The sequence below is a fragment of the Nerophis ophidion genome, linkage group LG22, assembly GCF_033978795.1.
Source record: "Nerophis ophidion isolate RoL-2023_Sa linkage group LG22, RoL_Noph_v1.0, whole genome shotgun sequence".
Lineage (NCBI taxonomy): Eukaryota > Metazoa > Chordata > Actinopteri > Syngnathiformes > Syngnathidae > Nerophis > Nerophis ophidion.
The window spans coordinates 43,381,126-43,409,023 of NC_084632.1; the positions used below are offsets into that span (position 1 = coordinate 43,381,126).

At 37.9% G+C, this 27,898-nt stretch overlaps 1 protein-coding gene across 5 annotated transcripts in view; it reads right to left on the bottom strand.

The window, feature by feature from the left end:
• Positions 1 to 27,898, bottom strand: part of opa1 (OPA1 mitochondrial dynamin like GTPase) — a 70,286-nt gene that overhangs the window by 18,073 nt on the left and 24,315 nt on the right. For all 5 annotated transcript variants that reach the window (XM_061883912.1, XM_061883913.1, XM_061883909.1 and 2 more), the window contains 20 exons: positions 27,185 to 27,271; positions 27,006 to 27,119; positions 25,312 to 25,392; positions 25,178 to 25,252; positions 25,033 to 25,104; positions 21,422 to 21,521; positions 21,234 to 21,364; positions 18,621 to 18,693; positions 18,442 to 18,514; positions 18,253 to 18,368; positions 14,388 to 14,452; positions 14,206 to 14,282; positions 12,903 to 13,068; positions 8,882 to 9,034; positions 7,519 to 7,627; positions 7,290 to 7,369; positions 5,276 to 5,416; positions 3,679 to 3,795; positions 3,525 to 3,618; positions 3,108 to 3,218 (listed from right to left, as the gene is read on the bottom strand). In XM_061883912.1, coding sequence (XP_061739896.1) covers positions 3,108 to 3,218; positions 3,525 to 3,618; positions 3,679 to 3,795; positions 5,276 to 5,416; positions 7,290 to 7,369; positions 7,519 to 7,627; positions 8,882 to 9,034; positions 12,903 to 13,068; positions 14,206 to 14,282; positions 14,388 to 14,452; positions 18,253 to 18,368; positions 18,442 to 18,514; positions 18,621 to 18,693; positions 21,234 to 21,364; positions 21,422 to 21,521; positions 25,033 to 25,104; positions 25,178 to 25,252; positions 25,312 to 25,392; positions 27,006 to 27,119; positions 27,185 to 27,271 — 2,035 coding nt within the window. The remainder of the gene's footprint in view (positions 1 to 3,107; positions 3,219 to 3,524; positions 3,619 to 3,678; positions 3,796 to 5,275; positions 5,417 to 7,289; positions 7,370 to 7,518; positions 7,628 to 8,881; positions 9,035 to 12,902; positions 13,069 to 14,205; positions 14,283 to 14,387; positions 14,453 to 18,252; positions 18,369 to 18,441; positions 18,515 to 18,620; positions 18,694 to 21,233; positions 21,365 to 21,421; positions 21,522 to 25,032; positions 25,105 to 25,177; positions 25,253 to 25,311; positions 25,393 to 27,005; positions 27,120 to 27,184; positions 27,272 to 27,898) is intronic.

A 27,898-nucleotide genomic window follows, 5' to 3' on the forward strand; every position in this document is an offset into this window, starting at 1 on the left:
GTGTCCAATCTAAGTCTAATACTAGATCTGATCAATCTATATCTGAGACTACATCTGATCAATCTAGGTCTAAGACTAGATGTGACCAATGTAAGTCTAAGATTAGATCTGATCAATCTAAGTCTGAGACTAGATCTGATCAACCTTGGTCTAAGACTAGATGTGACCAATCTAAGTCTAAAACTAGACCTGATCAATCAAAATCTGAGACTAGATTTGACCAATCTAAATCTGAAACTAGATATGATCTAAGTCTAAGACTAGGTTTGACCAATCTAAATCTGAAACTAGATTTGATCAATCTAAGTCTGAGACTAGATCTGATCAATCTAAGTCTAAGACTAGATGTGATCAATCTAAGTCTAAGACTAGATGTGACCAATCTAAGTCTAAGACTAGATGTGACCAATCTAAATCTAAGACTAGATGTGACCAATCTAAATCTAAGACTAGATGTGACCAATCTAAGTCCAAGACTAGATGTGACCTATCTAAGTCTAAGACTAGATGTGACCAATCTAAGTCTAAGACTAGATGTGACCAATCTAAGTCTAAGACTAGATGTGACCAATCTAAGTCTAAGACTAAATGTGACCAATCTAAATCTGAGACAAGATCTGACCAATCTAAGTCTAAGACTAGATGTGACCAATCTAAGTGTACAAGACTCAAAGTTTCCCAAAACAAACCAAACAGTCCAGTTATGAAGATTGCAGGCCCCGAGATTGAGACTATTAAATAATATCCGTAGAATACGTGTGAGCAATAAAAGTGATTATTCATTGAAAAGTAAGGCTGCCACTGTGTAGTCATAATGCAACAGGTCAAAAAGACATCATTACCCAGAATTCATTTCTGCAAAAGTAATGTTCTTTAGCTCGTTTTAGACGAAATCAATGTTTTTAACCACATGCTGTGATACTGTTGAACCTTGACTTGCATTCAAGTTTATTTTCAGGGAGGAAAATAATGCAAACGTGAGTGAGATTGGTGGGCTGCGTACCAATTGTATTGTCCAATATTATGGAAACTCATGAATACCGTAAAAGCTGGAAACTTTTCAGCTTTAATACAAGCCCCGTTTCCATATGAGTTGGGAAATTGTGTTAGATGTAAATATAAACAGAATACAATGATTTGTAAATCCTTTTCAAGCCATATTCAGTTGAATATGCTACAAAGACAACATATTTGATGTTCAAACTCAAACATTTTTTATTTTTTTTGCAAATGATCATTAACTTTAGAATTTGATGCCAGCAACACGTGACAAAGAAGTTGGGAAAGGTGGCAATAAATACAGAGAAAGTTGAGAAATGCTCATCAAACACTTATTTGGAATATCTCACAGGTGTGCAGGCTAATTGGGAACAGGTGGGTGCCATGATTGGCTATAAAAGCAGCTTCCATGAAATGCTAAGTAATTCATAAACAAGGATGGGGTGAGGGTCACCAATTTGTAAGCAAATTGTCGAACAGTTTTAGAACAACATTTCTCAACGAGCTATTGCAAGGGATTTGGGATTTTACCATCTACGGTCTGTAAAATCATAAAAAGATTCAGAGAAACTGGAGAAATCACTGCACGTAAGCGACGGTATTACGGACCTTTGATCCCTCAGGTGGTACTGCATCAAAAACCTACATCAGTGTGTAAAGGATATCATCACATGGGCTCAGGAACACTTTAGAAAACCACTGTCAGTAACAACAGTTGGTCGCTACATCTGTAAGTGCAAGTTAAAACTCTACAATGCAAAGCGAAAACCATTTATCAACAACACCCGGGAACGCCGCTGGTTTCGCTGGGCCCGAGCTCATCTAAGATGGACTAATGCAAAGTGGAAAAGTGTTCTGTGGTCTGACGAGTCCACATTTCAAATTATATTTGGAAACTGTGGACGTGGTGTCCTCCAGAACAAAGAGGAAAATAACCATCCGGATTTTTATAGACGCAAAGTTCAAAAGCCAGCATGTGTGATGGTATGGGGGTGCATTAGTGTCCAAGGCATGGGTAACTTACACATCTGTGAAGGCACCATTAATGCTGAATGGTCCATACAGGTTTGGGAACAACATATGTTGTCATCTAAACAACGTTATCATGGACGCCCCTGCTTATTTCAGCAAAACAATGCCAAGCCACGTGTTACAACAGCGTGGCTTCGTAGTAAAAGAGTGTGGGTATTTTCCTGGCCCGCCTGCAGTCCAGACCTGTCTCCCATCAAAAATGTGTGGCGCATTACAAAGCGTAAAATACGACAATGGAGACCCCGGACTGTTGAAAAACTAAAGCTCTACATAAACAAGAATGGGAAAGAATTCCACTTTCAAAGCGTCAACAATTAGTTTCCAAACATTTATTGAGTGTTGTTAAAAGAAAAGGTGATGTAACACAGTGGTGAACATGCCCTTTCCCAACTACTTTGGCACGTGTTGCAGCCATGAAATTCTAAGTTAATTAGTATTTGCAAAAAAAAATAAAGTTTATGAGTTTGAACATCAAATATGTTGTCTTTGTAGCATATTCAACTGAATATGGCTTGAAAAGGATTTGCAAATCATTGTATTCTGTTTATATTTACATCTAACACAATTTCCCTACTCATATGGAAACGGGGTTTGTATACAGATAGATTTTTTGTTCAGACTAAGACATACATCTTAATGGTGGGACGGGTGAAATAGGTTAAAAAGACATGGGAAAAGAAGCAAAAAAAAACAAAGCGGGTAAATACTGGAAAATTATTAATTACAGTAAAAGCGGTCATTTTTGGAAAGGTTAGTTGAAAGAGCACATAGTACGTGTTGTGTTGTTTTTTGCTGAAGGTAAAAGCAGCATCTTACACCTGTTGTGTTGTTGTCTGCTGAAGGTAACAGCAGCATCTTACACCTGTTGTGTTGTTGTCTGCTGAAGGTAACAGCAGCATCTTACACCTGTTGTGTTGTTGTCTGCTGAAGGTAACAGCAGCATAAAGACTGAACTGACTGGCTAAAGAACTGGAGTTCATCAATAATCAAACACTGCTGCCACCTACTGAGCACTCGGAGAACTGAGTGAAAGTGTTGACTAATGAGATGGAGTCAAGTAGCAAACTAAGTCTTACTGAGATCCTCCGCCAGCTGGACCCTGCGACCGGTGATCAGGTGACACTTCTGCTCCGTGTCTTCTCCAAAGTCATCCAGCACCTCCTTCACGTTCTTCTCCAGGCGGCGCACTGAGGACAAGACCCATGCATACGTCAAACATCTAGTGTTGTATCAAACATGCAGTACTGTATCAAACACGCAGTATTGTATCAAACACGCAGTATTGTATCAAACATGTAGTGTTGTATCAAACATGTAGTGTTGTATCAAACATGTAGTATTATATCAAACATGTACTATTGTGTCAAACATGCAGTGTTGTATCAAACATGCAGTATTATATCAAACATGCAGTATTGTATCAAACATGCAGTATTGTATCAAGTGTGCAGTATTAAGCATGCAGTGTTGCATTATGGGAGCGGTGGGACTACCTTCCGTGTTGGTGAGCTGCTGTCGGAGCGTGTTGGCGGTGATGAGCAGCATCCTCTGGATCCTCCAGAAGAGAACCACGTCGTTGCACTCCAGCTGAGGAGGAGGAAGAAGAGGTGAGAGCAGCTCCAGTGGAGGAGGAGAAGACTACTTTACCTCAGAGTCCACAAAGTGTCTCTGGTAGTAGTAGAAGCCGCGCTTGCACAGGCTGCAGTGGGACAGCGCCTTCTGCAGGAAGTGGCGTCTGTAAAGCTGGTGCCAGGTGTCTTTGATCTGCACCCGGACAGGAAGTAACACATTAATCACCTCACACAATAAAACTAGTCCACAGACTGAACAGGAAGTGCCACATGAAGCAGCTGACACAATAAGAGTAGTACTCAGACCAAACAGGAAGTGCCACATGAAGCAGCTGACACAATAAGAGTAGTACACAGACCAAACAGGAAGTGCCACATGAAACAGCCCACACAATAAAAGTAGTCCAAAGACAAGACAGGAAGTGCCACATGAAGCAGCCCACACAATAAAAGTAGTCCACAGACCAAACAGGAAGTGCCATATGAAGCAGCCCACACAATAAAAGCAGTCCACAGACCAAACAGGAAGTGCCACATGAAGCAGCTGACACAATAAGAGTAGTACACAGACCAAACAGGAAGTGCCACATGAAGCAGCCCACACAATAAAAGTAGTCCACAGACCAAACAGGAAGTGCCACATGAAGCAGCTGACACAATAAGAGTAGTACACAGACCAAACAGGAAGTGCCACATGAAGCAGCTGACACAATAAGAGTAGTCCACAGACCAAACAGGAAGTGCCACATGAAACAGCCCACACAATAAAAGCAGTCCACAGACCAAACAGGAAGTGCCACATGAAGCAGCTGACACAATAAGAGTAGTACACAGACCAAACAGGAAGTGCCACATGAAGCAGCCCACACAATAAAAGTAGTCCACAGACCAAACAGGAAGTGCCATATGAAGCAGCCCACACAGTAAAAGTAGTCCACAGACCAAACAGGAAGTGCCACATGAAGCAGCCCACACAATAAAAGTAGTCCACAGACCAGACAGGAAGTGCCACATGAAGCAGCTGACTCAATAAAAGTAGTCCACAGACCAAACAGGAAGTGCTACATGAAGCAGCCCACACAATAAAAGTAGTCCACAGACCAGACAGGAAGTGCCACATGAAGCAGCTGACTCAATAAAAGTAGTCCACAGACCAAACAGGAAGTGCCACATGAAGCAGCTGACACAATAAGAGTAGTCCACAGACCAAACAGGAAGTGCCACATGAAGCAGCCCACACAATAAAAGTAGTCCACAGACCAGACAGGAAGTGCCACATGAAGCAGCTGACTCAATAAAAGTAGTCCACAGACCAAACAGGAAGTGCCACATGAAGCAGCCCACACAATAAAAGTAGTCCACAGACCAGACAGGAAGTGCCACATGAAGCAGCTGACTCAATAAAAGTAGTCCACAGACCAAACAGGAAGTGCCACATGAAGCAGCTAACACAATAAAAGTAGTCCACAGACCAAACAGGAAGTGCCACATGAAGCAGCTAACACAATAAAAGTAGTCCACAGACCAAACAGGAAGTGCCACATGAAGCAGCTGACACAATAAAAGTAGTCCACAGACCAAACAGGAAGTGCCACATGAAGCAGCTGACACAATAAAAGTAGTCCACAGACCAAACAGGAAGTGCCAGCTGACAGAATAAAAGTGTACGTCACCAGCATGGGGTCCACTTCCACCGACCGTCCTTCCAGGTTCTTCCTGACTGTGGTGACCTCGTCGTTGGCCAGGTAGGCCGTGTGCTCGTCGTGCAGCTTCAGTAGGCGCTCCAGCTCCGTTTTGGTTTCATTCCGTATGTGCTGCAGAGTTGGACAAGAGCAAGATTTTTATTGTGGACCGCTACAAAGTCAATCGATTAAGTCGACGTAAAAGTTGTCGTTGGTCATTTTAGATTTGTCTGATGTACAGGCATCAATGCAATGTCTTCTTATTCTCTGGCGGAGCAGGGGAGTACAAGGTGTGTTCAGAAGCAGAGTCATGATGTCATCCAGTGAAGGACAAGACACTTTCTCCCACAGTCCCCATCATGTATAATACTGTACATCATGTGTTGGCCCTGCGATCAAGTGGCGACTTGTCCAGGGTGTACACCGCCTTTCGCCTGATTGTAGCTGAGATAGGCGACAGCGCCCCCCGCAAGCCCAAAAGGGAATAAGCGGTAGAAAATGGATGGATGGATGGATGATCATTAGGACCCCTGTGATTTATTTTTAAATGGAACAGTGACCATATTAATACTTCATGTCGACATAAGCGAAACAGTGGCACTATTAATACTTCAAATCAACATAAACGGAACAGTGGTCCTAATATTTCATGTCAACATAAACGAAATAGTGGCCCTAATAATACATGTTGACATAAACGGAACCGTGGTCCTATTTATACTTCATGTCAACATAAACGGAACAGTGGTCGTATAAATACTTGATGTCAACATAAACTGAACAGTGGTCCTATTAATACTTAATTTCAACATAAACTGAACAGTGGTCCTATTTATACTTCATGTCAACATAAACAGAATAGTGGTCCTATTAATACTTCATGTCAACATAAACAGAACAGTGGTCCTATTAATACGTGATGTCAACATAAACTGAACAGTGGTCCTATTAATACTTCATGTCAACATAAACAGAACAGTGGTCCTATTAATACGTGATGTCAACATAAACTGAACAGTGGTCCTATTAATACTTCATGTCAACATAAACTGAACAGTGGTCCTATTAATACTTCATGTCAACATAAACAGAACAGTGGTCCTATTAATACGTGATGTCAACATAAACTGAACAGTGGTCCTATTAATACGTGATGTCAACATAAACTGAACAGTGGTCCTATTAATACGTGATGTCAACATAAACTGAACAGTGGTCCTATTAATACTTCGTGTCAACATAAACAGAACAGTGGTCCTATTAATATTTCATGTCAACATAAACTGAACAGTGGTCCTATTAATACGTGATGTCAACATAAACTGAACAGTGGTCCTATTAATACTTCATGTCAACATAAACAGAACAGAGGTCCTATTAATACTTGATGTCAACATAAACTGAACAGTGGTCTTATTAATACTTCATGTCAACATAAACAGAACAGTGGTCCTATTAATACTTCATGTCAACATAAACAGAACAGTGGTCCTATTAATACGTGATGTCAACATAAACTGAACAGTGGTGCTATTAATACTTCATGTCAACATAAACTGAACAGTGGTCCTATTAATACTTCGTGTCAACATAAACAGAACAGTGGTCCTATTAATACTTCATGTCAACATAAACTGAACAGTGGTCCTATTAATACGTGATGTCAACATAAACTGAACAGTGGTCCTATTAATACTTCATGTCAACATAAACAGAACAGAGGTCCTATTAATACTTGATGTCAACATAAACTGAACAGTGGTCCTATTAATACTTGATGTCAACATAAACTGAACAGTGGTCCTATTAATACTTCATGTCAACATAAACTGAACAGTGGTCCTATTAATACTTCATGTCAACATAAACTGAACAGTGGTCGTATTAGTAATTCATGTCAACATAAACTGAACAGTGGTCCTATTAATACTTAATGTCAACATAAACTGAAGCGTGACCTTCACATTTGAGCAAAGGGAAGAGAAGAATGTGAAGAAGTCCTGACCTGGTCAGGTGTTCGGTTCTTCCAGTACATCCACCTCTGCTTCCAGTCTGGCCCCACCATGTCAGCGATGACCGTTTCAGCTGCAGGAGAGAGGAGCAGGTCTTGGAGCAAATCTTGGAGCAGATCTTGGAACAAATCTTGGAGCAGATCTTGGAGCAGATCTTGGAGCAGATCTTGGAGCAGATCTCGGAGCAGATCTTGGAGCAGAACTTGGAGCGGGACAACTTACTGTCTTTCAGGCGGGACTGCAAGGTCTCCTCCATGAACTGGATGGCAGCGTCCCACTGAGGTTTGTCTGTGATGGAGCGGTCTTCTAGAGCGTTGTGCTGGATGACTCTCTGAGGAGCCAGCAGTCCAAGAGTCAGAGCTGCAGGACAACAACCTGCACTACCATGTACTACCGTGCATTACCACAGGTGCACCACCACAGGTGTACCATGCACTACCACAGGTGTACCATGCACTACAGTTGTGCACTACCATAGGTGTACAATGCACCATGCACTACCACAGGTGTAGGATGCACTACAGTGTACGACCACAGGTGCACTACAGTGTACTACCACAGGTGTAGGATGCACTACAGTGTACGACCACAGGTGCACTACAGTGTACTACCACAGGTGTAGGATGCACTACAGTGTACGACCACAGGTGCACTACAGTGTACTACCACAGGTGTAGGATGCACTACAGTTGTGCACTACCATAGGTGTACAATGCACCATGCACTACCACAGGTGTAGGATGCACTACAGTGTACGACCACAGGTGCACTACAGTGTACTACCACAGGTGTAGGATGCACTACAGTGTACGACCACAGGTGCACTACAGTGTACTACCACAGGTGTAGGATGCACTACAGTGTACGACCACAGGTGCACTACAGTGTACTACCACAGGTGTAGGATGCACTACAGTGTACGACCACAGGTGCACTACAGTGTACTACCACAGGTGTACCATGCACTACAGTGTACTACCACAGGTGTACCATGCACTACAGTGCACTACCACAGGTGTAGGATGCACTACAGTGTACTACAGTTTACTACTACAGGTGTACCATGCACTACAGTGTACTACCACATGTGTACCATGCACTACAGTGTACTACCACAGGTGCACTACAGTGTACTACCACAGGTGCACTACAGTTTACTACTACAGGTGTAGGATGCACTACAGTGTACGACCACAGGTGCACTACAGTGTACTACCACAGGTGTAGGATGCACTACAGTGTACGACCACAGGTGCACTACAGTGTACTACCACAGGTGTAGGATGCACTACAGTGTACGACCACAGGTGCACTACAGTGTACTACCACAGGTGTACCATGCACTACAGTGTACTACCACAGGTGTACCATGCACTACAGTGCACTACCACAGGTGTAGGATGCACTACAGTGTACTACAGTTTACTACTACAGGTGTACCATGCACTACAGTGTACTACCACATGTGTACCATGCACTACAGTGTACTACCACAGGTGCACTACAGTGTACTACCACAGGTGCACTACAGTTTACTACTACAGGTGTAGGATGCACCACAGTGCACTACCACAGGTGTGCTTACCAGGCTGTCCTTGGCCCCCTCGTTCCACTTGTGCCTCTTGATGCTCTCGTCCTTCACCGCCTCCTTCAGCTTGTCAAAAATGTCATCCTGGTCTTTGCCTTTGTACTCCGCTATGAAGCCAGCAAACTCCTCCTGCAGGGTCTCCCAGGCCACCTGTAGGCCACACCATACCACGGCTCACCTACTCTTCACCATCAATACCTTTCAAGAGGACAACCTCACCCACACCAATCAATGTCTACTCTTTGCTAGGAAGACAGCAGAAGTATGGAAGCAAGGTGGGTTGCAAGCGATCAGTGGGCGTGGCACACCAACAGCCAATCAGGTGCCAGTGCCAACTATCAGGTTTAGTTGATTATTTGCATGGAGTGAGAAGAGAGGAAACCTCAATGGAGAGATTGTGGGTCGAAGAGAAAAAGTGACGTTTTTGCATGTTTTCAAAGGACCGAAGTGGTGTGTGCATGATGCAAGGCAAGAGCGCTAACACCACTCCACTTTAGCTCACACTATTTTCTTACACTTTATGAAATATTTCTTACCTTTTCACAATTTGAAGTGTTTATTGTGATTTTCATATTTTCTTGATATTTTCACACTTTGCACTATTATCTTAAACTTTACAAAACATTTTTTTTCATATTCATGATTTTAAGGTCTTCAGTGTTTAATGTGCTTTTAAAATTTACCACATTTTTCGGAGTATAAGTCGCACCTGCCAAAATTGCATAATAAAGAAGGAAAAAAAACATAAATAAGTCACACCCGAGTATAAGTCGCATTTTTGGGGGGAATTCATTTGATAAAACCTAACACCAAGAATAGACATTTAAAAGGCAATTTAAAATAAATAAGGAATAGTGAAGACCAGGCTGAATAAGTGTAGGTTATATGAGGCATAAATAACTAACTGCTATGTTAACCTAACATATTATGGTAAGAGTCATTCAAATAACTATAACATATAGAACATGCTATACCTTTACCAAACAATCTCTCACTCCTAATCGCTAAATCCCATCAAATTTTATACGTCTAGTCTCTTATGTGAATGAGCTAAATAATATTATTTGATATTTTACGGTAATGTGTTAATAATTTCACACATAAGTCGCTCCTGAGTATAAGTCGCACCCCTGGCCAAACTATATGAAAAAACTATGACTTTAAAGTCCGAAAAATACGGTAGTTGAAATTTTCACACTTTGCACTATTGTCTTACGCTTTATGAAACATTTCTTACATATTCATCATTTTAAGATCTTCAGTGTTTAATGTAATTATATTTGGTCGACATTTTCACACTTTGCACAATTTTCTTACACCTTATGAAACATTTTACATAGTCATGATTTTAAGTGTTTAATGTGATTTTAATATTTTTGTTGAAATTTTCACACTTTGCACTATTTTCTTACACTTTATGAAACATTTCTTACATATTCATGATTTTAAGATCTTAAGTGTTTAATGTGATTATAATATTTTGTCGACATTTTCACACTTTGCATAATTTTCTTACATCTAATGAAACATTTGACATAGTCATGATTTTAAGTGTTCAATGTGATTTTAATATTTTGCTGACATTTTTACACTTTGCACTATTACACTTTACAAAACATTTTTTTTCATATTCATGATTTTAAGGTCTTCAGTGTTTAATGTGCTTTAAAATTTAGTTGACATTTTCACACCTTGCACTATTTTCTTACACTTTATGAAACATTTCTTACATATTAATGATTTTAAGATCTTAAGTGTTTAATGTAATTATAATATTTGGTCGACATTTTCACACTTTGGACTATTTTCTTACACTTTGTGAAACATTTCTTACATAATCATGATTTTAAGTGTTTAATGTGATTTTAATATTTTGTTGACATTTTTACACTGCACTATTTCCTTACACTTCATGAAACATTTCTTACATATTCATAATTTTAAGATCTTAAGTTTTTAATGTAATTATACTATTTTGTTGACATTTTCACACTTTGCACTATTTTCTTACATTGTGTGAAACATTTCCTACATAATAGTGATTTTAAGTGTTTATTGTGATTTTAATATTTTATTGACATTTTCACACTTTGCACTAGTTTCTTAGACTTTATGAAACATTTCTTACATATTCATAATTTTAAGATCTTAAGTGTTGAATGTAATTGTAATATTTTGTTGACATTTTCACATTTTGCACTATTACACTTTATGAAACATTTCTTACATATTCATGATTTTAAGATATTGAGTGTTTAATATGATTTTAATATTTTGCTGACATTTTCACACTTTGCACTATTTTATTACACTTTATGAAACATTTTTTGTTACATATTCATGATTTTAAGATCTAAAGTGTTTAATTTTCTTTTAATAGTTTGTTGACATTTTCACACTTTGCACTATTTTATTACACTTTATGAAACATTTCTTACATATTCATAATTTTCAGATCTCAAGTGTTTAATGTAATTATATTTTTTTTAACATGTTCACACTTTGCACTATTTTCTTAAACTTTATGAAATATTTCTTAAATATTACTGATTTTAATATCTTAAGTGTTGAATGTAATCATCAGGCAGGCGCTACAGGTGCATCAGAGCCAGAACAAACAGGCTTAGTGACAGCTTCTTTCCCAAAGCTGTCACCATGTTGAACTCTAACTTATAATAATAATAATAATAATAATTCACTCCTATACAATATCATGCCCTAATACCCTAGTGTGCAATACTACCCTTTGAGTGCAATACGTCCGACACTGATTGTTATTTATTGCTTCAGTACTCTTGTCTTGTTCTGTATATTGTACAGTATTTTGTATTTCTATAGTGTTTTGTATATTGTACAGGATTGCTTATTATTTTTATTGGATAGCAGTCTGTTTATTTCAATTTTTAGTTTTTTCCTTTATTACCTCTTGTTTTATTTATTTCACCCCATATTTGTTCCCACTATTGCACCTTAAATTGGAGTTTTTAATCTCGTTATATGCAAATATAATGACAATAAAGTCCATTCTCTTCTATTCTAATTGTAATATTTTGTTGACATTTTCTCACTTTGCACTATTTTATTACACTTTATGAAATGAAACTTTTTTTTTTTTACATAGTCATGATTTTAAGATCTTGAGTGTTTAATGTGGTTTTAATATTTTGTTGGCATTTTCACACTTTGCACTATTTTATTACACTTTATGAAACATTTTTTACATATTCATGATTTTAAGATCTAAAGTGTTCAATGTGGTTTGAATATTTTGTTGACATTTTCACACTTTGCACTATTTTATTACACTTTATGAAACTTTTTTTTTAACATATTCATGATTTTAAGAACTGAAGTGTTTAATGTGCTTTTAATATTTTGTTGACATTTTCACACTTTGCACTATTTTCTTAAACTTTATGAAACATTTCTTAAATGTTCATGATTTTAATATCTTAAGTGTTGAATATAATTGTAATATTTTGTTGGCATTTTCACACTTTGCACTATTTTATTACACTTTATGAAACTTTTTTTTACATGTTCATGATTTTAAGATTCAAAGTGTTTAATGTGCTTTTAATATTTTGTTGACATTTTCACATTTTGCACTATTTTCATAAACTTTATGAAACATTTCTTAAATATTCATGATTTTAATGTCTTAAGTGTTGAATATAATTGTAATATTTTGTTGACATTTTCACACTTTGCAATACTTTCTTAAACTATATGAAAGATCCGTTGAATATTCATGATATTATGCTCCTAAGTGTTGAATATAATTATAATATTTTGTTGACATTTCCTTTCTGCCGTGAGAGCCGAGGACATTTGAATCACAGGAAGTTGTAATAAAAAAGTTTGGTCCTCTTTATTTAGCCTTGAAGAGTTTTGACTGTATATACTGTATGTGTCTGCTCTTCTAATCTAGGTAGAGGGGGCGGGACTTAATGAGCAGGTAGAGGTAATTGCCTGAGCCCTCCCACTCCTGAACATGCAAGAATGCCAAACATCTGACCTCCAGAGCTTTGTGTGGCAGCTGCTTGTCCGTCCACTGCTTGAGTTTGATGTCCACGGTGGTGTTGAAGGTGCCAGAGTCGCTGGTTTGAGCAGCGGGCAGGTAGATATTCTCAATCACGTGTGTGGACACACGCTCCCACAGCTTCTTCTGCAGGATGGCTTCCCTGTGATGCAAGGAGGACGACATCATCTCACACTTCTCCCTCTGGACGTCGTGACAATGGAGCACAAACACTTGCTGGCCCCAGGAGAGCAAACTAGTGCTGCGTCTCTCATCCATCATGAAGAGATGCTCATATTTCAATATCATCTTCTCTTGTCAATGACAAGAGTGTTGGCCACCTCCTCTTCAGTCCACGCACTATCAATCAATAGTATTGATTGCAAACAACTGATGGCGGGCACAATGGGGACAACAATTGGACCAAGCATACCATCACAAATATTCATAATAGTAAACATAGTTAGCCTTATTCATTCCTTTGTGTTGCAGATAAGTCTATATCTATTATTTTTAATAATAGTATAAATGACTTACCAGTGTTGTATATAAATAATTATTTTTAATAATAGTATAAATGACTTACCAGTGTTGTATATCAATTACTAGTTTTAATAATATTATAAATTATCTTACCAGTGTTGTATATAAATTATTATTTTTTATAATATTTTGACCTAACAGTGTGGTATATATATTATTATTTTTAAGAATATTATAAGTGACTTAACAGTGTTGTATATAAATTCTTATTTTTAATATTATGACTTACCAGTGTTGTATATACATTAGTTTTAATATTATAAATGACTTACCAGTGATGTAGATACATTATCACTTTTAATAATATAATAAATGACCTATCAGTGTTGTATATAAATGATTATTTTTAATAATATTATGACTTACCAGTGTGGTATATAAATGATTTTGAATAATATGACTTACCAGTGTTGTATATAAATAATTATTTTAATAATAATATGACTTACCAGTGTTGTATATATATGATTATTTTTAATAATATTATGACTTACCAGTGTTGTATATAAATTATTTGTAATAATAATATGACTTACCAGTGTTGTATATAAATGATTATTTTTAAATAATATTATGACTTCCAGTGTTGTATATATATTATTATTTGTAATAATATTATGACTTACCAGTGTTGTATATAAATGATTATTTTTAAATAATATTATGACTTCCAGTGTTGTATATAAATGATTATTTGTAATAATATTATGGCTTCCAGTGTTGCATATATATTATTTGTAATAATATTATGACTTACCAGTGCTGCGGGGTCACTTGACTCAAGCTAATGACTTCATCCAATATTTCATTCTTTGCCTTTTCATAAAGTTCATTCTGCAAAGAGACATCTTGGAATGAAACAGTACTTCTCTAATCCTAGGGAGCATTCACCTTGCACTGTTGTTTAGGCAGCGTGTCATTTATTGCTCTAGTACTCACCCGGTCCAGTTCTCTCAGGCGAGGGTAGTTGTTCTTCCACTCCGTCTCCAGGTTGAAGCGGGATGCTAATAATATCAGACACCACAACATTGTCAACATACTCACTCTGATTGGTCATTGATGATGTCATCATCTTTGAACGCAACAAGAAAGGACAAACACTCATCTGGGGAATATATTACAAACAGCTTCTTCATCAACTAACACTTCAATAACACTTTAAAATGTAATTTAAATTTTAAATTTAACTAACACTTCACTGACACTTCACTAACACACAACTAACCCTTCAATAACAACTAACTGACACTTCAATAACACTCAAATAACACTTAAGTAACACTAAACTGACACTTAAATAACACTCAACAAACACTTAACTAAATTGACACTTAAAGAACACTCAACTAACACTTAACAGTAAACTGACACTTAAATAACACTAACACTTAAGTAAGACTAAACTGACACTTAAAGTACACTTCAATAACACTCAAGTAACACTAAACTAACACTTAAGTAACACTAAACTAACACTTAAATGAAACTCAGCTAACACTTCAATAACACTCAACTAACATTTAAGTGTTACACATAAATAATAATAAACTAACACTTAAGTGTCACACTTAACACTAAACTTACCCTTAAGTGTCACACTTAAGTAACAAAAAACCAACACTTAAGTAACACTAAACTAACACTTAAATAAAATTCAACTAACACGTAACACTAAACTAACACTTAAAAATAATTCAACTAACACTGAACTAACACGTAACACTAAACCAACATTTAAATGAAACTCAGCGAACACTTTCATAACACTCAACTAACATTAAGTGTTACACTTAAATAACAGTAAAAAACTAACACTTAAGAGTCACACTTAAGTAACACTACACTAACACTTAATTGTTACACTTATGTAACACTAAACTTACACTTAAGTGTCACACTTTAGTAACGCTAAACTAACACTTAAGTGTTACTCTTATGTAACACTAAACCAACCACTAAACTTACCCTTAAGTAACACTAAACTAAAACCTAAGTGTTACTCTTATGTAACACTAAACTTACACTTAAGTAACACTTAACAGACCTCTAAAGACAAGAAGCGATGACACACACTTGTTAAGTCAGTGGTTTTGCTCTTATTTTGTGAACACACACACACACACACACACACACACATGCAAACAAACACAAACACACACACACACACACACACACACACACACACACACACACACACACACACACACACACACACACACACACACACACACACACACACACACACACGTAGTAGATGAGTGTCAGAGCAGTGACAAGAGAGCAGGAGTGTGTTGTTGTGTTGGATCAATGGCGGCCACACAATGTGAGGTGTGTTGGATCAATGGCGGCCACACAATGAATGGACCTGAGGGAGCTGCAGTGTCACGGCCATAAATCAGCCTGGGACTGTCCAACTAATTGCGGCAGCAGCACTTAACTAAACTGGAAGACGTGTCAGGCTGGGACCAATCAAGTAGGGAGAAAATACAAAGAAAGTCTTCTTTCATCTCGCCCTCAAACCAGGCTGGACAAACTTTTTCACACGAGGATGATGTATGTTGCTGTGTGTATATTTTGTGACCCAGCACATTTGCTCACATTCTCAGTAGAGCCATAATAAGTTCATAAAAGAAGCAAACTTCATGAATGTTTTCTTGTGAGCAACAAGTATGTGCTCCAATCACTACAGCACAAAAAAATAAGAGTTGTAGAAATGATTGGAAACTCAAGACAGTCATGACATTATGTTCTTTACAAGTGTATGTACACTTTTGACCGTGTGTGTGTGTGCATGTATACACGTGTACAAATTACTATACACATATATAGAGGTGTGCATACCTACATATAAAGGATTAAGTGGCTGGAATATAAAGACAATATAACATACATCCATTAACATGGATACATATGCAAAAGTGCAATATATTGATCTGTACAGTAATCTATTTATTTATATCTGCACCTTACTATTATGTTAGATCCACTATGGACTGGACTCTCACACTATTATGTTAGATCCACTATGGACTGGACTCTCACACTATTATGTTAGATCCACTATGGACTGGACTCTCACACTATTATGTTAGATCCACTATGGACTGGACTCTCACACTATTATGTTAGATCCACTATGGACTGGACTCTCACTATTATGTTAGATCCACTATGGACTGGACTCTCACACTATTATGTTAGATCCACTATGGACTGGACTCTCACACTATTATGTTAGATCCACTATGGACTGGACTCTCACACTATTATGTTAGATCCACTATGGACTGGACTCTCACACTATTATGTTAGATCCACTATGGACTGGACTCTCACACTATTATGTTAGATCCACTATGGACTGGACTCACACACTATTATGTTAGATCCACTATGGACTGGACTCTCACTATTATGTTAGATCCACTATGGACTGGACTCTCACTATTATGTTAGATCCACTATGGACTGGACTCTCACACTATTATGTTAGATCCACTATAGACTGGACTCTCACACTATTATGTTAGATCCACTATGGACTGGACTCTCACACTATTATGTTAGATCCACTATGGACTGGACTCTCACACTATTATGTTAGATCCACTATGGACTGGACTCTCACACTATTATGTTAGATCCACTATGGACTGGACTCTCCCACTATTATGCTAGATCCACTATGGACTGGACTCTCCCACTATTATGTTAGATCCACTATGGACTGGACTCTCACTATTATGTTAGATCCACTATGGACTGGACTCTCACTATTATGTTAGATCCACTATGGACTGGACTCTCACTATTATGTTAGATCCACTATGGACTGCACTGTCACACTATTATGTTAGATCCACTATGGACAGGACTCTCACACTATCATGTTAGATGCAGTATGGACTGGACTCTCACTATTATGTTAGATCCACTATGGACTGAACTCACACTATTATGTTAGATCCACTATGGACTGGACTCTCCCAATATTATGCTAGATCCACTATGGACTGGACTCTCACTATTATGTTAGATCCACTATGGACTGGACTCTCACTATTATGTTAGATCCACTATGGACTGGACTCTAACTATTATGTTGGATCCAATATGGACTGGACTCCCACTATTATGCTAGATCCACTATGGACTGGACTCTCACTATTATGTTAGATCCACTATGGACTGGACTCTCACACTATTATGTTAGATCCACTATGGACTGGACTCTCCCACTATTATGTTAGATCCACTATGGACTGGACTCTCACACTATTATGTTAGATCCACTATGGACTGGACTCTCACACTATTATGTTAGATCCACTATGGACTGGACTCTCACTATTATGTTAGATCCACTATGGACTGGACTCTCACACTATTATGTTAGATCCACTATGGACTGGACTCTCCCACTATTATGCTAGATCCACTGGATGTCCATTGCATTGGTTGCCATAGTGGGGGTCCCCAGATCTGCGGTCCCCTCCAAGGTTTCTCATTGTCATCCCATTAGGTTGAGTTTTTTCCTTGCCCTGATGTGGGATCTGAGCAGAGGATGTCGTTGTGGCTTGTGCAGCCCTTTGAGACACTCGTGATTTAGGGCTATATAAGTAAACATTGATTGATTGATTGGCCTTCTTGCTGTTTTATCCTGCACTACAACAAACTAATGCAAGAAAATGTTGTTATCTGCGCTGTGAAGTTGAAATTTGAATGACAACAAAAGTCTAAGTCTAATATACACTTGATGTGCTCCCACACACACTTTACATCAAAGCGGAGACTGAGATGGTACCTTTGAAGACGTCGGCCTGCTGCTCAACAGACTCCCGCACCATCTTCCAGAAGCAGTCTGAGACGGCCAGACTCAAGTTCTTGGTGGTGACCTGGTGGGCCTTCAGCATTCCGTCCCTGAGTGGCAGCAGACACAATCATGTCAGCTTCGCACTCACACACACTTCTTGCATGCTTGTCACTTTGCTACCGCAGCAATCTGGAGTTCTGGAAGAAGTCCTCCTCGTAGTCCTTAATGGAGTCAATGCTCTCCCCGGGGCTCCCTGCAGCACGCAGACATCTCATCAATACAATTGTAATCCATACGATCAGAAGATGAATACATGAGGAGAACAGGTTCATGGTGTTCGAGAAGAAAGGGCGGAGTACCTTTTCCTGTCACCACTGCAAAGTAACCCAGCGCCTTCATGGGAAACAACTTGCCCTCAACGATCTGCTGAATCTGGAATAGAAGTAGAAGAGTCAACTTTGTTTCATCTGCAAGACCAACTCAACCCTGTACTCAATATGTGGGCGCCCTCTGGTGGAGGAGCCAGGTATTGCTGGGAGCAGTGCTCATTTTCACTCACAGCTCACTCAGACTACATGTGTTTTAGTTTTAGTCAGTCTTTTCAGCCTACATCTACTTGTTTTAGTCATAGTCTTTTCAGCCTACATCTACTTGTTTTAGTCATAGTCTTTTCAGCCTACATCTACTTGTTTTAGTCATAGTCTTTTCAGCCTACATGTGTTTTAGTTTTAGTCATAGTCTTTTCAGCCTACATCTACTTGTTTTAGTCATAGTCTTTTCAAACCACATGTATTTTAGTTTTAGTCAGTCTTTTCAAACCACATGTATTTTAGTTTTAGTCATAATCTTTTCAGCCTACATGTATTTTAGTTTTAGTCAGAGTCTTTTCAGACTACAAGTATTTTAGTTTTAGTCATAGTCTTTTAAGCCTACATCTACTTGTTTTAGTCATAGTCTTTTCAGCCTACATCTACTTGTTTTAGTCATAGTCTTTTCAGCCTACATCTACTTGTTTTAGTCATAGTCTTTTCAGCCTACATCTACTTCAGTCTTAGTCCGTCTTTTCAAACCACATGTGTTTTAGTTTTAGTCATAGTCTTTTCAGCCTACATCTACTTCAGTTTTAGTCATAGTCTTTTCAGCCTACATCTACTTCAGTTTTAGTCATAGTCTTTTCAGCCTACATCTACTTGTTTTAGTCATAGTCTTTTCAGCCTACATCTACTTCAGTTTTAGTCCGTCTTTTCAAACCACATGTATTTTAGTTTTAGTCATAGTCTTTTCAGCCTACAAGTATTTTAGTTTTAGTCAGTCTTTTCCAAACACATGTATTTTAGTTTTAGTCATAATCTTTTCAGCCTACATGTATTTTAGTTTTAGTCAGAGTCTTTTCAGACTACAAGTATTTTAGTTTTAGTCATTATTTTCAGTCTACATGTATTTTAGTTTTAGTCAGTCTTTTCAGTCTACATGTATTATAGCTTAAGTCATAGTCTTTTCAGCCTCCATGGATTTTAATTTTAGCCCACATGTATTTTAATTACAATTTTAATCTTTTCAGCTTACATGTATTTTAGTTTTAGTCAGTCTTTTTAGCCAACATGTATTTTATTCTTAGTCACAGTCTTTTCAGCCTACATGTTTTTTAGTTTCACTCAGTCTTTTCAGACTAAATGTATTTTAGTTTTAGTCATAGTCTCTTCAGCCTACATATATTTTAGTTTTAGTCATAGTCTCTTCAGACTACATATATTTTAGTTTTGGTCATAGTCTTTTGAGTCTACATGTATTTTAGTTCAAGTCATAGTCTTTTCAGCCTAAATATATTTTAGTTTTAGTCATAGTCTCTTCAGACTACATATATTTTAGTTTTAGTCAGTCTTTTGAGTCTAAATGTATTTTAGTTTTAGTCAGTCTTTTCCAAACACATGTATTTTAGTTTTAGTCAATCTTTTCAGCCTACATGTATTTTAGTTTTAGTCAGAGTCTTTTCAGACTACATGTATTTTAGTTTTAGTCATAGTGTTTTCAGACTACAAGTATTTTAGTTTTAGTCATTCTTTTCAGTCTACATGTATTTTAGTTTTAGTCAGTCTTTTCCAAACACATGTATTTTAGTTTTAGTCATAGTCTTTTCAGCCTACATGTATTTTAGTTTTAGTCAGTCTTTTCCAAACACATGTATTTTAGTTTTAGTCATAATCTTTTCAGCCTACATGTATTTTAGTTTTAGTCAGAGTCTTTTCAGACTACAAGTATTTTAGTTTTAGTCAGTCTTTTCAGTCTACATGTATTTTAGTTTTAGTCAGTGTTTTCAGACTACAAGTATTTTAGTTTTAGTCATTCTTTTCAGTCTACATGTATTATAGCTTAAGTCATAGTCTTTTCAGCCTACATGGATTTTAATTTTAGCCCACATGTAATTTAATCAAAATTGTAATCTTTTCAGCTTACATGTATTTTAGTTTTAGTCAGTCTTTTTAGCCAACATGTATTTTATTCTTAGTCACAGTCTTTTCAGCCTACATGTTTTTTAGTTTCACTCAGTCTTTTCAGACTACATGTATTTTAGTTTTAGTCATAGTCTCTTCAGCCTACATATATTTTAGTTTTAGTCATAGTCTCTTCAGACTACATATATTTTAGTTTTGGTCATAGTCTTTTGAGTCTACATGTATTTTAGTTCAAGTCATAGTCTTTTCAGCGTACATATATTTTAGTTTTAGTCATAGTCTCTTCAGACTACATATATTTTAGTTTTAGTCAGTCTTTTGAGTCTACATGTATTTTAGTTTAAGTCATAGTCTTTTCAGCCGACATTTATTTTGGTTTTATCTTATTTCCTTCAGAGGAAAATAGTTTGTTGACGATAACGAAGGTGTGGAAGTTTGGTATCATCTGCACAACATGTCACATTTGTATAGAAATATCTGTACAGACTAGCTTTTGGTGAAAGGGGAAAGACGACTGACTCTGCTCGGGCTGGCCAGGTTCTTCTCAGCCAGGTCCACTTTGGTCAACACAAAGATGGTCCTCTTGCCGTGGGGGTCCATCTGACTGACCAAGTCCGTGACAATGCTGCGCTCTGCATCCACGCTGCCGTCTGCAAGGTCAAAGGTCAGCATGCGGCCGCAGGTGTCCGAGCGTGACCACGGCTCACCTTGTATGCACAGGATGATGGCGTTGGGGTTCTGCATGTAGGCCTTGCTGATGCTGAAGATGGTCTCCTTGGTGTCCGATGCCATGCCTGCAGTCACCGTCTGGGAACACACACGCGTTTGTACACAGTCTCAGAATTAGCTTAGGACTAGGGTTGTCCCATACCAATATTTTGGAACCGGTACCGATACCATACTTGTCAACCTTGAGACCTCCGATTTCGGGAGGTAGGGGGCGTGGTAAAGAGTCAAGTATTTCATATATATAAGAAATACTTGACTTTCAGTGAATTCTAGCTATATATATATATATATATATATATATATATATATATATATATATATAAATAAAATAAATACTTGAATTTCAGTGTTCATTTATTTTCACATATACACACACATAACACTCATCTAGAATTGTCCATCCTTGTTCTATTCTCTGTCGCTATTTTTCTAACCATATGCATGTACAGTAGATGGCAGTATTGTCCTGTTTAAGAGTGTCACAAAATTGCTGTTTACGACAGACGAACTGCTTTATGGTAGACAAAAACGTGACTGCTGTTGTTGTGTGTTGGTACCGTGCTGGGAGGACGGTAATGAAACTGCCTAACAATAAACCCACATAAGAAACCAAGAACTCGCACTCGATCGTTCTACAGTTATAACTATTATGTTAGATCCACTATGGACTGGACTCTCACTATTATGTTAGATCCACTATGGACTGGACTCTCACACTATTATGTTAGATCCACTATGGACTGGACTCTCACTATTATGTTAGATCCACTATGGACTGGACTCTCCCAATATTATGCTAGATCCACTATGGACTGGACTCTCACTATTATGTTAGATCCACTATGGACTGGACTCTCACTATTATGTTAGATCCACTATGGACTGGACTCCCACTATTATGCTAGATCCACTATGGACTGGACTCTCACTATTATGTTAGATCCACTATGGACTGGACTCTCCCACTATTATGTTAGATCCACTATGGACTGGACTCTCCCAATATTATGCTAGATCCACTATGGACTGGACTCTCACTATTATGTTAGATCCACTATGGACTGGACTCTCACTATTATGTTAGATCCACTATGGACTGGACTCCCACTATTATGCTAGATCCACTATGGACTGGACTCTCACTATTATGTTAGATCCACTATGGACTGGACTCTCCCACTATTATGCTAGATCCACTGGATAAGGTTTCTCATTGTCATCCCATTAGGTTGAGTTTTTTCCTTGCCCTGATGTGGGATCTGAGCAGAGGATGTCGTTGTGGCTTGTGCAGCCCTTTGAGACACTTGATTTAGGGCTATATAAGTAAACATTGATTGATTGATTGGCCTTCTTGCTGTTTTATCCTGCACTACAACAAACTAATGCAAGAAATGTTCTTATCTGCGCTGTGAAGTTGAAATTTGAATGACAACTCAGACTACATGGGTTTTAGCTGGAGGAGGCGTGGCCTCCAGCTCCGCCTGAATTTCGGGAGATTTTTGGGAGAAAATTTGTCCCGGGAAGTTTTTGGGAGAGGCGCTGAATTTCGAGAGTCTCCCGGAAAATCCGGGAGGGTTGGCAAGTATGACCAGCACCAAATTGTATTTAGATACTTTTCGGTACTTTTCTAAGCAAAGGGGACAACAAAAATGACGGTATTTGCTTTATTTTAACAAAAAATCTTAGGGTACATGAAACATATGTTTATTATTGCAATGTAGTCCTTAAATAAAATGTTGAACATACTAGACAACTTGTCTTTTAGTAGTAAGTAAACAAACTAAGACTCCTAATTATTGTGCTGACGTATGCAGTAACATATTGTGTACTTTATACACCTATTATTTTCTACACATTATAGGGGACAAACTGTAAAAATGTATTCTTAATCTACTTGTTCATTTACTGTTAATATCTGCTTACTTTCTGTTTGAACATGTTCTATCAACACTTCTGTTCAAATGTTGTAATCACTTTAAAGGCGGCATAGTACCAAATTTGATTCATTAGTATCGCGGTAATATACTAGTAAACCGTAAAACCCTAGTTAGGACTCATAAATACCGTACTACCTGGATCATTCATGAGTTCATGTTTGTATGACCAAACAGTCTGTTTGCACGCTTATTATGTGCCTAAATTAAGAAACCGCATGTTGATGATTTTGGTCGTGGGACCAAAAAAAGGTTTAAAAGTAACAGCCCTTGAATAAAGAAGGTGAGAGACACTTTGGAATTCAAGCAAGAACTGGGAGTCAACAAGATTGTTCAATGAAGGTAAAAGTGATTTCATTTATATATTTCATTAATCATTTACAGGTATTTTACTGGCTTTTTTCTGCAACTTAAAACTATGATTATTCCCTGTAAAATAGGTTTATGTTTATATTTGTGACTTCATTTGTTTTGGTATAATTCAGGGGTCGGGAAACTTTTTGGCTGAGAGAGCCATGAAAGCCAAATATTTTAAAATGTATTTCCGTAGAGCCATAAAATATTTTTTAACACTGAACACAACTCCTGTATTTCCTTGAATTGCCGCCGGGGCGCTAATTAATTTAAAACCTCTTCTCACTCCGAAGTTTACCAAAGGCATGCGGTAAAGGCAAGCATGCGCTAATTATTTTAAAATCTCTTCTCCCTCCGGCACTTACCAAAGGCATGTGGTAAATTTAGGTCTGCGCTTAAAAAATTTGAGTGTGATGTAAGGATACCATCATGAAAAGCACATTTAAAAAAAAAAACTTTATTATGGTCTTACCTTTACTTATAAATGAAGTCCATGCGCAGCTCCTTCTGATCAAAAGCATCGATAACTTGTTTATAGAAGTCTTCCTTATCTTTTTTCGGTTTTAAAAGTCTCTCTGTCTCGATGGACATCTTTCTTTATTACCTCCTGGACTGATTGAAAGTCCAGTTTAAAAAACTGTTTTATTTTAAATATGTAATCCTCCATGTTAAAAGTGCAAGCGAGAGGGAAAAAAAACGATCGCTGCTCACTCTTGCTGCTTGTTGTCACTTCTTCTGCAGCCCAGTAGTCGCAAAAAGGATCACTAGCGCCCTCTACCACCAGGAGGTGGGAGTCATTTATTGACTCATATTTGACACACGCAGCTACGGTATATTAATAAAACATAGCTGCTTACTGTTCTTTTTAGCATATTCCATAGCTTGGACCTTAAATCCTACTGAATAGCTCTTAATCTTCTTCCCTTTATGCGATTTAAAATAAATGAAATCAGCCTCAACCATTTTGAAAATGATGACAGGTGAAGTGTCACTCGTGACGTGACAAGTTTGACCCGGCGGAAATTCTAGGCATATGCTAATTATTTTGCGAAACGAGTTTGACCCGGTGGAAATTCTAGACATGCGCTAATAAAAATAATATTTTGCGAAACGAGTTTGACCCGGCAGTAATTCTAGGCTGGCGGAAATTCAAGGAAATACAGTATAATTGGACTTTCTCTGCACCTTCTGCAATGGACTTAAAAGGAGGCCCCGCTGTACTTGATATGTGCTCCGATAACGTAACACTTATTATCAGGAGAGATGAATAATCCAGCAGTGTGTGTGGCACTGGGACTCACACTGATGACACCTGGCAGATCAACAAGAACCATTCTCTGGATGCCGGGTCCTTTGACACTCAAGGATATGGTCTATGTGTGGGAAAAGAGAAGAATGGTTCATTTGGAAGTCAAAGCAACAATTTGAAAAGTTAAAAGTGCAAACCTCAGAACTGACGGTCTGTCCCTCCCTCACGCTCTTCCTCATCCGCAGCTCGATCTCGTGCCTGAGAGCAGCCAGCTGGAAGAAGTAGAAGCTTGTTGTTGGACTTGCAGACACAAAGAGGGAATGGCACTTACGTCTTCCTCCTTGGTCAGGTCGAACTCCCGCCCGCTGTCCTTGAACAAGGCCACATGGTGGGGACCCTCACTCAGCGTCACCTGCACACAGCAGACAACATGACCCACATCCTGCTGTACTGGATCCCACCTAGGAGTGCTACTTTATCATTGGCCAATTAAAACTCTTACAGGCGGAATATCAGCTAGAGTGACTTAAATGTGGGAACTTCTATGTCCCTCAAAAACTCAAACTCCAAAGTATACTATGTTGAAACAAGCAGTGTGTGAACCCACCACCAGGCTAACACTCGCCAGGACAACACCTTGCAGCTCTTTCTGTCGCTGTGGACCACAACACTGATGTAAGATCAACGCAAGCTCAATGCAAGGTCAATGTCAGGTCAATGTATTGTTGATAAGATCAACGCAAGATCAACACAAGGTCAATGTAATGTTGATAAGGTCGATGCAAGATCAATGTAATGTTGATTTTAAGATCAATGAAAGATCATTGTAAAAACAATGCTAGATCAACATAAGATCGATGTAATGTTGATATAAGATTGTAAGATCAATGTAAGGTCAATATAAGATCAATGTTGATACGATCAATATAAGGTCAATGCAATGTTAATATAAGATCAATGTAAGATCCATGTAAGATCAATGTCAGGTCGATACAAAATCAATGCAAGATCAATATAAGAGCAATTTCGTGACAAAATTGACATAAGATCAATGTCAGGTTGATACAAGATTAATGTAAGATCAATATAAGATAAATGTCAGGTGGATATAAGATCAATACAAGATCAATGTGATGTTGATGTAATAGTGTAAGATCAATATAAGATCAATGTTGATAAAAGATCAATATAAGGTCAATGTAATGTTAATATAAGATCAATGTAAGATCCATGTAAGATCAATGTCAGGTCGATACAACATCAATGTAAGATCAATGGCAGGTTGATTCAAAATCAATACAAAATAAATGTCAGGTCAATACAAAATCAATGTAAGATAAATGTCAGGCCGATCCAAAATCAATGTAGGATCAATATAAAATCAATGTAAGATCAATGTGTAAGATCGATATAAGATCAATGTAAGGTCAAAGGAAGGTCATTGGCATTTGAACAACTGTATTGTTGATAATAGAGGTAAATTATTGGTATTGTTCATTATCAATAGCGCTTTTTCTATTGGTATTTGTATTGCTCCAGTTGTCGTGTAAAAATGCTTATTGTCATTTCTACATTATTATTTATTTCGCTAACTGCTTCTTTGAGATCACTTTTACGATCATTTGTACATATTGTATGTGCTGGTGTTGTTCTATTGTTGTTGTTGTTATTGTAGTGTTTGCTGTTGTTTTTGTCTCTCTGTCTAATACCCCTCTTGTCCCCACAATTTCCCCCTCTGTCCTTCTTTTTTTCTCTTTCTCTCCCCTCCTGCTGTGGCCCGGCTGCACCAAATGATGATATAAATACATTTAATAAAGTCAAATATAACTAAGGCAACAAGAGAAGTATCCTACACTTCTCTTTTGTAAAGTCAATTTGAACAGCCGATATGTGCGTCTACATCTACTATTTGATTTGCCTGAGAAGCTCGACAGGACCAAAAAAAAAAAAAGAATAAAAAAATTAAATACAAAATAAATAAAATAAAATAAAAGGGAATGTCATTGGAAGGTCATGGCCAAGCACCTTAACAGGGGAACGTGTCATCATCTCCCCAGAGCCTCTGGGGAAGATCCTGGCCTGCGCGATCATCTCCAGCACACTGGTCTTACCAGCACTCTGGTCCCCTACCACCACCACCTTCGAGGAGGTTGTACATCACAACAGTTAGGAAACTGAGCTGGAGTCAACAGTGCGCTCCTTACCCTGGGTAGATGGTCCTGGGTGTTGTAGTTGGCGTCGTAGTCGGACAGGATGTCCAAGACTTCAGAGTACATGTCGATGAGAGACTTCTGCACAACAAACAATCTTTGATCAATCATGCAAGGTTTGTGTGCAAAATGTGAACAGATATATGATACCAAACTTGACTCAAGACGTGAACCAATCAATGATACCAACCTTGACTCAAGACGTGAAACAATCTAAGATACCAACCTTGACTCAAGACGTGAACCAATCTATGATGCCAACCTTGACTCAAGATGTGAACAATCTATGATACCAACCTTGACTCGAGATGTGAACAATCTATGATACCAACCTTGACTCAAGATGTGAACAATCTATGATACCAACCTTGACTCGAGATGTGAACAATCTATGATACCAACCTTGACTCGAGATGTGAACAATCTGATACCAACCTTGACTCGAGATGTGAACAATCTATGATACCAACCTTGACTCAAGACGTGAACCAATCTATGACATCAACATTGACTCAAGATGTGAACAATCTTTGATACCAACCTTGACTCAAGACGTAAACCAATCTATGATACCAACCTTGACTCAAGACGTGAACCAATCTATGACATCAACATTGACTCAAGATGTGAACAATCTATGATACCAACCTTGACTCAAGATGTGAACAATCTATGATACCAACCTTGACTCAAGATGTGAACAATATA